General features: G+C 43.8%; 1 protein-coding gene across 1 annotated transcript in view; it reads right to left on the reverse strand.

Moving 5' to 3' along the window:
* Positions 1–960: 960 nt before the first annotated feature.
* tnfsf10l (TNF superfamily member 10, like) overlaps positions 961–12,281 on the reverse strand; it is a 59,006-nt gene continuing 47,685 nt past the window's right edge. The window contains exons 3-7 of the mRNA XM_037111045.1: positions 6,675–6,711; positions 6,441–6,548; positions 4,873–5,036; positions 4,046–4,156; positions 961–3,951 (exon numbers count right to left, since the gene is read on the reverse strand). Of these exons, the coding sequence (XP_036966940.1) occupies positions 3,766–3,951; positions 4,046–4,156; positions 4,873–5,036; positions 6,441–6,548; positions 6,675–6,711 (606 nt within the window). The 3' untranslated portion in view covers positions 961–3,765. The remainder of the gene's footprint in view (positions 3,952–4,045; positions 4,157–4,872; positions 5,037–6,440; positions 6,549–6,674; positions 6,712–12,281) is intronic.

Below are 12,281 nucleotides of genomic sequence, written 5' to 3' on the forward strand. Positions count from 1 at the left end.
AAACACGAAATGAACTCGTCCTTCAATTTCATGCCTCGCACGGAGACAAAATAAACTGGATGTGATGTTGTTGTGTTCTCAAAGCTTCCCTATCAGATCAATGTAATATAAATATATATATATATATATATATATATATATATATATATATATATATATATATATATATATATATATATATATATATATATATACATATATATATATATAAATATATATAGATATATATATATATATATATATATATATATATATATATATACATATATATATATATATATATAACCAACCTCGCGGGGAGTATATACACAGGTATGTGTGAACCACAGCGGCAGAAGGATGAGCTTAGCCTGGATGTCACCTCATTAAGAAAGTGTGTGTGAGTGTGTGCGTAGGCGCGGAGATCCTCTTCCCTCAGGGAAAGAAAAAAAAACAAATCGTAGGTTGAGTACACTAACAAAGAAATCTGTGTGTGTGTGTGTACGTTTTGCGTGACCTCGTTTCGCTGATCGTCCATGTGAACCGAGCCCTTTGAACAAACACGGCCTGCGAGTGCACACACACAAACACACACTCCCTCACAACCCCTCAGACTGATCACTGACGACAACCAGATGGCACAGGGGAGGCGGTGCGGATAAATGAGTGTGTGTCCGACTGTTTGTGTCTCCGCGCTCGGATGTGACACCGGGATGATGTGTGTGTCTGGGGAGCGCCGAGTAGCCTGGATGTGGTGTGAGGTGATGTGTGTGTATATCCTTAATGTGCATAGATGTGGATGTATGTGCCAGAGTGAGTTAAAAAAAAATGTCTGTGCTAGTCGGCGCATGGTTAATGTCTGCCAATATTCTCTCTCCTCGCTCCTTCCAAATTGTTCTTCATGTGCGTCTGTGTCTTGTTACTAAAATCTGATCTGGGTTTTCCTCAAATTCACCTTCCCTATGTTCGTCTAATGAACTCTTTTTTTTTTTGCTCAGGGACTCTGTGTTCCAGATTTGCATCACATGGGTTCTTAACAGCTGACGTATAGCATCAAGAAGTTCTGGTGTATGTACAGTATCAGTGTTTTTATAGGGGGGCTGGCAGCCATGTTGGACGTATTCAGTATCTCAGTTCGCGTGTCCAAGAGTACACGATTGTGACAGAACAGTTTCAGAACTAAAACACAAATAATTTTGCTTTCCTGTTAGAAACTAACAATCTCTATAATGTTAAAACACATCTGAAAGGCACTTTATATCCGGCTGGTGGTTGCATATGAAAGGAATAGCCAAGAAGTAAGATGAGTTTGATGCCACGTTCATAACTGTCCGTTTGCCAGACCTCCATTTTATTCTGGAACAGGGGGAAGGAAAATGCTTTGTCACAATTGGCGCTAAACCCAGGATGCAATGATGGCGCCCCTGGAGAACAGAGTCAGGAAAAAACTTGGTCTGCATGTTAAGAAAAGGCTATCACAGCTGTTAGCTTGTTTACATTCATGCCGTTAGCTACCAGGTTAGTGCTACAGTAAGGCCAGGTTTAGCGTGTGGGTTGCTAGCTTGGAGGTTGGTGTTACACGTAGTGATGGGGATTTTGAAAACAGGGCACTGGCGCCCAGTGACGGGCTTTATACCAGCAGTCTTCATCCGGTAAGTCAAACTATTGTCCATTTAGAAATGACGCTACAGACAGTAGACAGTTAGCTTAGCACAAAGAGGGGAAACAGCTAGCCCGGCTCTGTCCAAACGTGACAAACAACACTGACAGCTAGCTTAGATGCTGTTAGCATCAATTATACCAGAAGGAAGCGCAAAGAATGGCGCTGAAAAGTTGAAGGTAGCGCACTGCTTTTGTTGATCTGATTGGTTGAGGTTAGCCCATGATAGCAAGTGATGGACGCTCTGTCCAATCGCCTGCCAAGTAGCTCTTTTCAAATCAGGTTCTCCGTGGGACGTCTCCAGATGGTTTTGAGTATCAAGCCATGTGGAGAGGTCCACAAAGTCTTTGTGCTGAGTTAATTAATGGACAGACATGACAGTGGTTTCGAAGACCTCATCTTATTCTTGGCACCACTAATCCCAGTCTCCTACTTCACTACAGCGCTGACTTTCATTTTCTGGTTTGTGGTTAAACTCCAAAGCAGTTCTGGTTTTGGCGATTTTGCAAGACAAAGAAGTCTTTGGGTCCACTTAGAAACAAAGCTGATTATTGAGTCTCTCACTCACACTGGTGCTGTAGGATGACCTTCAGTCCCAACGCATCAGTATTCGACGAGCTGGGAATGAGACAACTTTCGTGCAAACTGGACCCTTTTAAAACCCAAAACTGAAAACTCTTGGTGCTTTAACAACATTTCAGTGAGTACATTTCAGTGTTGAAACATTTCCGCGTTACAGTCAAAAGAACCTTTTTCAGACCTCGTTCTTTTAGATCTGGAAACCACCTACACCACGCTCGGTCAATGTCTTTTGTTTGCGCGAACAGCCTGTTTGCACGTGCATCCGTCGTCGCGTTCCCATTTTGTGTATCTGATTGTTTTCTGATTGTTTAACTGATCCATAAAACAAAACAAACTGAATGCAGCTCCACAGGGTTGACAAGAAAGACAAGATCTGTCAAATTCTCTACATGAAAAGAAGAAGAAAGACCGTGAGGGAAAGTTGAAGAGAGAGGAGACTGGTTGGGCTGCATACCACCCTCAGCCTCTTTCTGTCTCTATCCTTTTATCTTCTTCTTCTGGGCTCATTCTTATTGGCATTTACGAGATTTCTCCCTCTCCCTCCTCCTGGTTTTCATTCCTCCTTTGTTCAAAAGGCACTCTGGTGCTTCTCACAGTCTTACTGCTGTATCCAGTACAAAGAAGCAGCCCTAATCCTCCTCTGGAAAAATGTCCTTGCATGAAATCCACAGTTTCTAGTGTCGCGAGTAGCAAAATCCAAGTGGTCGTAAGTCCAGTCAAGATAAAATACATATGAATTACTTTAAAAAAATCACCACAGTTCATTGTCTAAATCTCATTTGCAGCCATCCATATGTACAGTACTCTCATGGCACACTTTTACAAAAAAAAAAGTTATATTCCACAAATTCTTTGCTTTGGTTTGATCATTTTTTTTTTGCTACCATTCCACCGTTCGTCCTCACATCTTCGATGCCGAGGATTCAGTTTTTTCATCGTGTGTACATTCTTCCGTCTGGAATCCAAATCCGAGGGTCCGATCGCTTCCCACAAAAAAGGCTGTCAACGTGCGAGACACGCTGCGATTCATGTGTCAATTTGGGATAAAAGGCAGCAGGGTGGTCTAATTTTTTTGGGGCCGATCCTCATCTCACAGGAAGACCTCAAACCGCAAAAGTTTTTAATGTTTTCCTGTGGTTTAATTCTCTTTTTGACATCCAAAAGGCAATTTCCTTCCCTAAGAATCAACAGAAAATAGATATCCCCATTAATTTTGCCATGATTGCACTTTTATCTTTGTATATCTTGCTCTCGTCGGGTAGGTTTCACTTAATGGAGAGTGAGGAAGGCAAATCCACTCTCTCTTTTTCCCTTTCACAAAGTCCTCCTGCAGCGTTTTCACAAGCGCAGCCTTCAAACCCTCAGTCTTTCCATCCTTCAGTGTATCTGTCCAGGCAAACACCGAGGATCCAAGATCCAGGCCAACATCCCACAGCTCCATCCAAACGACCCCCTTTTCCAATCAGTGGATCCTCAAAAATCTCCGGCTCACCCATTTATCAATCGTCCCATCTGTTCTGTTTTTATCCCTCCTTTCATTCCTCTCAGAGGTCCAGGCGGAAGGCGCCGAAGTAACTGGAGGAATCGTCTGCGTTGACCATGGTCGGGGAGGAGACGGAGACGAAGAGCTCGTCACCAGCCCTCAGCTCAAACAGTCCTCCCTGGTAGACGGAGTGGAGGGCGTACTCTGCGTCTGGAGCCCAGCACTTGGTTCCCACCCCCTTCAGGAGCTGCACAGAAAGGAAAATTAAGGTCAGAAACACATTTAACAGGTTGCATCAATCGACATGACCACATTGGATCAAACGAAAAGGGATAATATACCTGAATGGGGCTTGGGTAGGAGGTTTTCTTGTAGACGCACTGCACCAGCTGGTGGCTGACGCTGCGCTGGTCTCCGTCACTGGCTGCTGGGGACGGATAACGAAAGTACACCTGGAGGCAGGAGACAGTGAAGTGTGAGTACAGAGTCAAAATAAAGCACAGTGTTGTTTGTGTACTGTATGTTCACCTCATACTGAGGCACTTTTATGACAACATGGATCCATTTCCATCCTCGTTCCTGCACCTGATTTTGGTCCTTTTAAACCAAAAATAAATGGTTAATAATAAATTGGTTCGGAACCCAAAAGTTTTTTCCCAGATTAGCACCCAGTTTGTTGGACGAGGGGAACAGATCGACCCATTCGCGGGTTATTCTTGGAACCATCTACGTACCAGCTAGAGAGAAACCATTCTGATCAAGGATGCGTCATTGCACCTCAGTTCACTGAGAACCTGCTTTATTTTGGTTTAAGAACCAGAGTCAGTTTGGTGGAAAGTCTAACTTGTAGATCTGTAAACTTTCCTGGGAAATCACAAGAATAATGACCCCGACCTTTGACCTTCGGCCACAATAATCTAGTGCGTTCATCCTCACATCTGTGCCAAATTTGAAGAAATTCCCTCTAGGAGTTCTTTAGATATTGCATCATGAGAATACAGTTCGTGGACAGATTACAGGAAAAACATTAGATAATAAAACATTTAATGAGGTAAGAAACACAATATTGATTGACTGAGTAGTTAATAAGAAGAAAAATAATCATTATTTACAGCTGGATTTTAGATTAGAACAAGGATTAAAACTTTTGAAACGACAGTGTGCTCACCTGTGAGTACAGGTAGTACCGCCCATCCTGCGGCACCTTCAGCTTCCCGTTCGTCAGGGTCATGTTGTGTAGGTGAGCTCCGAAGCTCTGATTGGCCCACGAGCGGACCACATGGCGGCAGGACTGGTGGAGACCCGGCGTGGGGATCGGGTAAGGCTGGAACCCTGAGGAGGTAAGAGTCCAAATTTCTTGTTCACCTCCTTCTGCTTTATCTCAAGACACGTGGACGATGTAGAGCGATTAACCTGTTTACTCGAGGTAACTGTTTAATATGATATTACCCGACAGTTGTTTAATGTTTTCTGTGCCTTTAAAAAGTCGAGGCATTGACTCCCCACCAGCTCCTCTGCTGGTTCTCAGCCAGCCGGCTATTAGTCACTAACCAGCAAGTCTTGAGGTTTCCTTCCACTTTCAACAAGCATCTTTTCCTGCTTCCATGCATCACTTCCCGCCTCCCTCCTCGTGTCTTCATTATTCATGTGCGCCACAGTAACGGCGTGTATAACCTGGCTACTTCTCTCTCCTACGTGGGTGTTTTAAAAACGGGGTGTGTGTGTGTTTGTGGTGTCGCTCTGGCTCGGATCGCACACCGTTATTTCCTCCACGATCATAATGGTTCATTAGAAACAACATCAAAGGTCAGCCGTCGAAGCCTCTCGCTGTTGCACTTCCTTATGAGAAGTCAAGGCTTAACACACACACACACACACACACACACACACACACACACACACACACACACACACACACACACACACACACTCCCACACGCGACGGCATCTTTACCCTTTGTCAGCTCAATGGAAATAACATCAGGGAGCCTTTGCCAGACTGTCAACACCCTTCAGTTCGCACGCCAGCCTCAGATGAAACAATGTGAAAATTCTTGGGTAGCACACGAAGAAAAAAACAGCTCCGACTCTGAATTCCACGCTTGAGTCGCGCACATATGTTCACCATTACTCTTATCTGTCCTAATAGACATCTGTTTTACAACTGATACACCTCCCTGATGGAGCTTGTAGGGCAAAACAAGCCTCTGGGACACAGGAAGCGATAAATGTCTTAACTTGTCAACTGGTAAGACGCAAGGAAGTCGGACCCTGCGTTACTCATCCAACTGTTTCACATTAGTGCAGATTTTGCGCAGGATATGTAACTTAACCAGGCCGACACCGACCCACTGGGTGCTGTCAGGGCCACGCTGCTCTGGTCGATGCACTGGATGGCCCTCGCGAGCCTCCAGGACGAGCGCCAGGCTCTGAAGCCAGTTTTCACAGTGGCTGAACTTTCCTAATAACATTATGAAAGAACTGTCTGTAAAGTCACGGATACGTCTTTTTGACCCTCACAGCCCTCTGCACCATGACCCGTTTCACTGTCAGAGTCTGAGCCGTTGGGTCCAATAACAGTTGGAATGCCTAGAAAAGCTGCACGATTAAATGATTGTATCCGTGTTCGAGCTAGCCGGACGCTAAACCGGGAGTTAGACACACTGTTTTTTTTTCCTTCCCGTCCTGGAAGTAATACTTCCATCCTCCCCCACTGGGACACACAAAGGGTCTCACCTTGAGAGCTGGTGTCTCTGAGGGTCAGGTGGGCCGACGGCCTCTGAGTCACCGAGGTCATGAACTTCGACCCCGAGTTGTTGAAGGTGCGAGGCATGGTCCTGGCCTCTGGGGGAGAGAGGAAGTGGGGAAACAATGTCAGGAATGATAATGATGATGACGATGATGATGATAATGATGTGTCTACGTGAGTGTGTGTGTTAACGTGTGTGTGTGTGTGTGTGTGATACTCACCTATGAAGGTTTGTTTGGAGATGATGTTCTCCGTCACCTGAGAGAAAATCGAAAGAGAGAAAAGAAACGATGATCAGCGACAGCAACATTTGCGGCGCACATGATGAGAAGGAGGATTAATGTCTCCGTGCAAAGATGTTAGTCATCTTGAAGTGTTATAATACCACTAGTGTGTGTGTGTGTGTGTGTGTGTGTGTGTGATAACTCTGCATGCTTTTAATAGCCATGATAAATTTCCCATCGGCCGACAGACGCAAAACACAAAAACAGGAAATATTTCAGAAAGCTTTTGCAACGCGATGGTTTTTTTTTCTTCTTCTTTTTTTTCCCGCAGCTGTCGGCGTCGCCTCCGCAGACGTTTCAGTTCGGATGCTTGCGTTTAAAAAGCGACACGTTGTAGTTCTGCGGAAGAAATACTAACCCAGAATTCCATGATTATGGTGTGATTAACAAACTCAGACATGTAACTGACTGGACAAGCTGCTCTCAGAGGAAAAACGAGCTCCCCAGAACGCTGTTTGAAGCTGGAAAGGTGGCAGGGTCCGCCACATGTAAACAGAGTAAAACAGCATGAAGTTGTGTTGTTCCTTTTAAGCTCAGGGTTTACTCAGCCGTGAAAACAACGAGACGCTGTTTCATTTAGGTTGTTTGGATGTAAAAAATAAAATAAAATAATTTGTCTCTTCTGATTATAATTTTCCGGTGCAGCTTTTTAAAAAATGGGTTGTTATTAATTTGGTTTGCCGTTGAAGGGGCACTTCTTCCTCCTCCTCTCTGTCCTCCTTCATTCATCACAGTGATAAACTATAATTGTTTGCTCCTTTTCTTCTTTCTCCTCCGTCTCTGTTTTATTTCTCCCCCCGCCTCCACGGAGCAGCCGCTGTTTCATCTCCCCCAGATGTAGGCCCGGCCGTGAAAACACACACACACACACACACACAGATGCATTTCCTCACTCTCACACACACATTAATGCTTTCTCTACCGACTGTCACGCCTTGTTTTTTGGTGTTTCCCACTTTGTAAATCACGCTTCAGTCCCGTCCCCCCCCTTCGCATTTAAGATATATTTTGCTCTTTTTTTTTTGGTGGTCTTTTCCCACCCTACATTCACCACTGATCACCCTCCACTCATAAATCTACTTTGTCCACATGCCGACCACTTCACCTCTTTGACTTTCCTCTCTTATACTGAGAAATCACTGACAAATTCTGAAACTTGGACACATCGCTCTTAAGCCTACAAATGAAATGCACTGGATGCAATCACATGGTAATGTTAGCTAGGACGTATAGTTGAATGCTAACATTAGATAACAGATGGTGTTTTACCATAAATTGCTGCCACTTCGGCAACTTGCAATACAAGATAGTGGAAATCCAAAGGGACACTGGGCTGTATTTCAACTTCTAACAATTGTAATTGTGTTGTACCCAATAAGCTAAAGTTAGCATTTACCATCTTATATTTTTCACATTATATGATGAGAGACGCTTAAATTAATTCCACAATATCGACTTCAAAAAGTTTTTTTTAAGCCTAGAAGTGAAACACATTGGATGTAAACAAACAGCAGCATTAGCTAAGTAGCGGCTGAATGCTAATGTAGCTAACGGCTTATTATACATGTTGTTGTATCATTCACCACCTCCCAGTTCATGAGCAACTGAAACAATGATGGAGAGCGAAAATCCGGAGAGACATTGGGTCATAATTCAAGGTAAAACAACATATTTGATAACTCATTAGCGAACATTATATATTTTTTTAGATGTCAGACTCTGGCCTGCATTTTTTCTCTCCTCCTTTCTGCTTCTTCTTTCCCTGCGTCTGTTCGGCTCTCAACCAAAAAAAGGTCACGTTAAATCACCTGTTTCTAGTCATGCGGCCCCCCCGAAGCAAGGCCCCCGAGCCCCTTGTAGCATAAATCTCCCTAATTAATTTGCTGAAATGCCACAAAATCCCAGAATATGATTAATCTCGCCGCTGTTCCTAACCGTCGTCCGGCTATAACCGCGGTGTTATTCTTGGCAGCGGAGGCCCGTTCCTCCTGCAGCGAACACTCAGACCAACCTGCAAATTGGACATGATCGCTCTGGGGATTGGCGTGTGTGTGTGTGTGTGTGTGTGTGTGTGCGCGACCGTTTGAATGGCAAGTCTGCCCACCCCCACATGAGTGTGCCCCTCATACTGTATACTCTAAGGGGAACCCAATACAGTAAGAGTACAGAGTGCGACCCGGCCGTGCGAGCTCGTCTCGCTAGGCGTAGCGTGCCTGTCTCGGCCTCGCGTTCCTCAAGTTCTGAAGGCAGAAAATTACCCGCACGTACACACACACACACACACACACACACTTAAGGCAAAGAGAGAAAATTGCCAACAGATTTTCTGCCCTGCATTTGGCTGCAGTTACACAAGACGAGTTGTAAAGAAGAAGAAATGTGGGTTTCTCAGACTCGTGGGCTCTCGGGCCTCTGTCAGGGCGACTCCAGAACGGCATGTTTTCAATATAGGAGTTCAACACGTCCGCTGTCTTTAACGCCTAAAACTCGCATGGGGAATCTACTGGATGGCTAAAGAGTGAACTCAGCTGTGCGAGGCTGCACGCGTAATTTATGCTCACAGCGGTGGAAGCTATGCAAGTCGGCTGCATGCGTAAAAAAGGTGAAACGCCACCATCACCAGAGAGTTATCACCCCTTTACAGTGTTTTCCCGCTCTCTGTTTGCATCTGATTTGTATTGAGAGCACGTTGTGTGAAGTGAGGTATCAATGCATTAAGGAAAAAAGGTGTCGAACCTGCGTGAAATTTAGTGCAGAGGCACAAAATAAATGCGCCAGTTAAGGAGATTTATATACAAGAAATCCTTTTTCCGAAAGATTAGATTAATCGGCGAATGGTTGTCTGGTGGTCTCAACGGATCGGATCATTTATCACATCAGGAAAACACAATAACAGAAGAGAAACTAGGAAAGTTGTTTCCCTTTTATTCTGTACAACACTTAAAACAAGTAACTTTTGTTTTAGTCTTCAAGGACAACAATATTCCAGATGTATAATCGACACCAGACAAGAGTAAGTGATTGGTGTTTCTCGGCAACACAGTAAATCTTGCGGTGAAGAAGGTTTCAGTGCAGTTTCTGAAAAACACAGCGCGCGAGTGACACTGGGACTCTCTCGGAGCCTCTGGAGGATGTTGGGGTTCATTTTTCACATCCTCTATGATCCGTGTGTTTGCCCTCTCGACACTTTTGAGCCGTTTCACTTGGTGAGAAATGAGCCACAATGGTTACCAGATGAGGCTGCTGGGTGCGAAGCTCACAAGCAGCTGGCTAAAAACTACTCTTGAGTCGCTAGCTTTGCTGTTCTGCAAACCAGACTTCATTCAAATATCGGTGTATTTTGTATCATCTTGCTAACCAGCTGCACGAACACACTCTGTGGACTATCAGTAGACTTTGGTATGGTATCAAGAAGGCATCGTCTATTCCGATACAGACTCCAAATTTGGATGCATCTTGTAACTGAATTGTTAGGTTGCATGGAGGTGATCTACCATTTCTTAAAGATAAATTATTTGGAGCATAAACTTGTTTAATTGTCGATACCAATTCCAGCATTTTAGGCAACAATGGAGGCAGTTTCCAGTTCTGCTAACTGGAATTGTACAACCCTCATTGTCAGTTGAAGAGTCAGACAATCTAGGTTAGATTGTGGTTACAATCCGCGAGGGATCTCATGTTTATTATGTTCCATTACACCACAACTCGGGACTCTCCTGAATAGTAAACTTGTGGATCTAATGGATGCATTTCTTGTGGTCTGACCGCATCCCAACAATCACAGAAAAACAATTAAATTGACCAGCTGGTACTCGCAGCTTGAAGTCATTATTCTACCACTCAAGTGAAAGATCAGTCATTTCATCATAATCCCAGATAATAAGGGATTTAGCTTGTTAGCGATGCATTGATTTCATTTGCCGCCTGACACGTAGGTCTTACGAGCATGAAAAGGTTCTTCTTTAAGCGATGGGCATTCCTCCAAGGCCCAACGATCCCCTTTAATGTCATAAAGTCTAATCCAATATCACACTGTATTAAACTTTTTTGGAAAAACCAAACCTCCTCCGTCCAAGTTTAATGGAAATCCCCACTGTAGTTTTTGTGTAATCCTGCTGACAGACCCACCAACCACCAAATGGACACAAGCGGAAACATAACCTCCTTGGCGGCAGCCATAATAACCCGACACGGTAACTAAACATGGCACAAGTTCCCCCCAGTAATGACCTGGTAACGAAAAACCTCCAGTCCAACAAACGGGGCAATCAGAAGTTATTGGAACCCGCTTAATTGGGGCAAATAAAAATAATGGTGAGGCTACAAAATGTTAATACAGCAAAGGGCCAGTGGTCAGATCGGCCAAACACGAGCTCAGCCTCACTTTACCGTAGGTTATATGTTTTTGTTCTTGGCTGCAGTGAGCAGTACGCAGTATTTGGCTGCAACAAAGGAACCTTGAGTTTTAGCAAATCCATCTTCCATTTTCCACTCTGTTAGGCCAAATGGTCTCTCTGAGCACTTGGGACCATTCATTCTGTCAGATATCTTAATCCGAAGGTTATATAAGAACCAGAACCATCGGTGTATATATACATGTACGAGTCTGTCTTCCCTTTCGACACCTTCTCTTCTTGTTTAAGCATTTTACTTCTTGACCTCGATCTCTTTCAAGGTGGTTCTCAGTTAAGATAAACCAGAAACACATTGGCTGTTCTCATTTGTTACATCAAACATCTGTCCTGGGTGATCCGATCACAAGTGGTGAGCTTTACGCCGTTCACACCTGTTCACGTTTAGCATTTATGATTGGATCTAACGTTCAAACAGATGTTTTTTTTACACACACACACAAAAAAATATCTTTGTGTTTAATGTCTGCTGAATTTACAAGAAAGCCCAAATGGTTAAGAACTTGTTGTAAATGGTGTTTCAAAAAATGTATATAGTCTCTTGTAACACCACAACCTGCAAAATGTAATGTTTTCTAAATGGAGTCTGGTGACTTCCTCCACAGGCAAAAAGAAAGTTGCCTATATTGGTTGTTGCTTACTCTATTTGTAAAATCTGACATGTTTATCATCAATAAAATCTTTATTAGAGTAGTGTAAATGATAAAATCAGTTGAAACAGTGTTAAGTCAGGTAAGGTGCATGGAAGCGGACAGGCAGGTGCAGCCGTGCCGCGACAAACTGATCATTTTTTACAAGAAATTAAACAACTAAATGTTTTGCATCTGATGCCGAATTTCCAAGAAGTTTTGACTCACTTTGAATTTCCTCAACCAAAGACCCGCAAAGTTTGGTAAGTTTCTCTGCACTCAGCAACTTGTAAAATCACACAATTTGTCCAGGGAGTCTGGGAGTATCGCAGTAACGTCTTCAGTGAGCTAAAACAGCGTTGTTTCTGACGTCTTCCAGAGGAAGTCAGTTGAGTAAGCGGCCCCTCAATGTAGACAGACATGTGTGTACATACTGTTAAAAGAATGTGGTCAGATATGTTCCAGACCACGTCCCAATGTGGACCTTGGTGCATCTCGAGCAT

This window comes from Acanthopagrus latus, chromosome 10, assembly GCF_904848185.1.
Source record: "Acanthopagrus latus isolate v.2019 chromosome 10, fAcaLat1.1, whole genome shotgun sequence".
Classification (NCBI taxonomy): Eukaryota; Metazoa; Chordata; class Actinopteri; order Spariformes; family Sparidae; genus Acanthopagrus; species Acanthopagrus latus.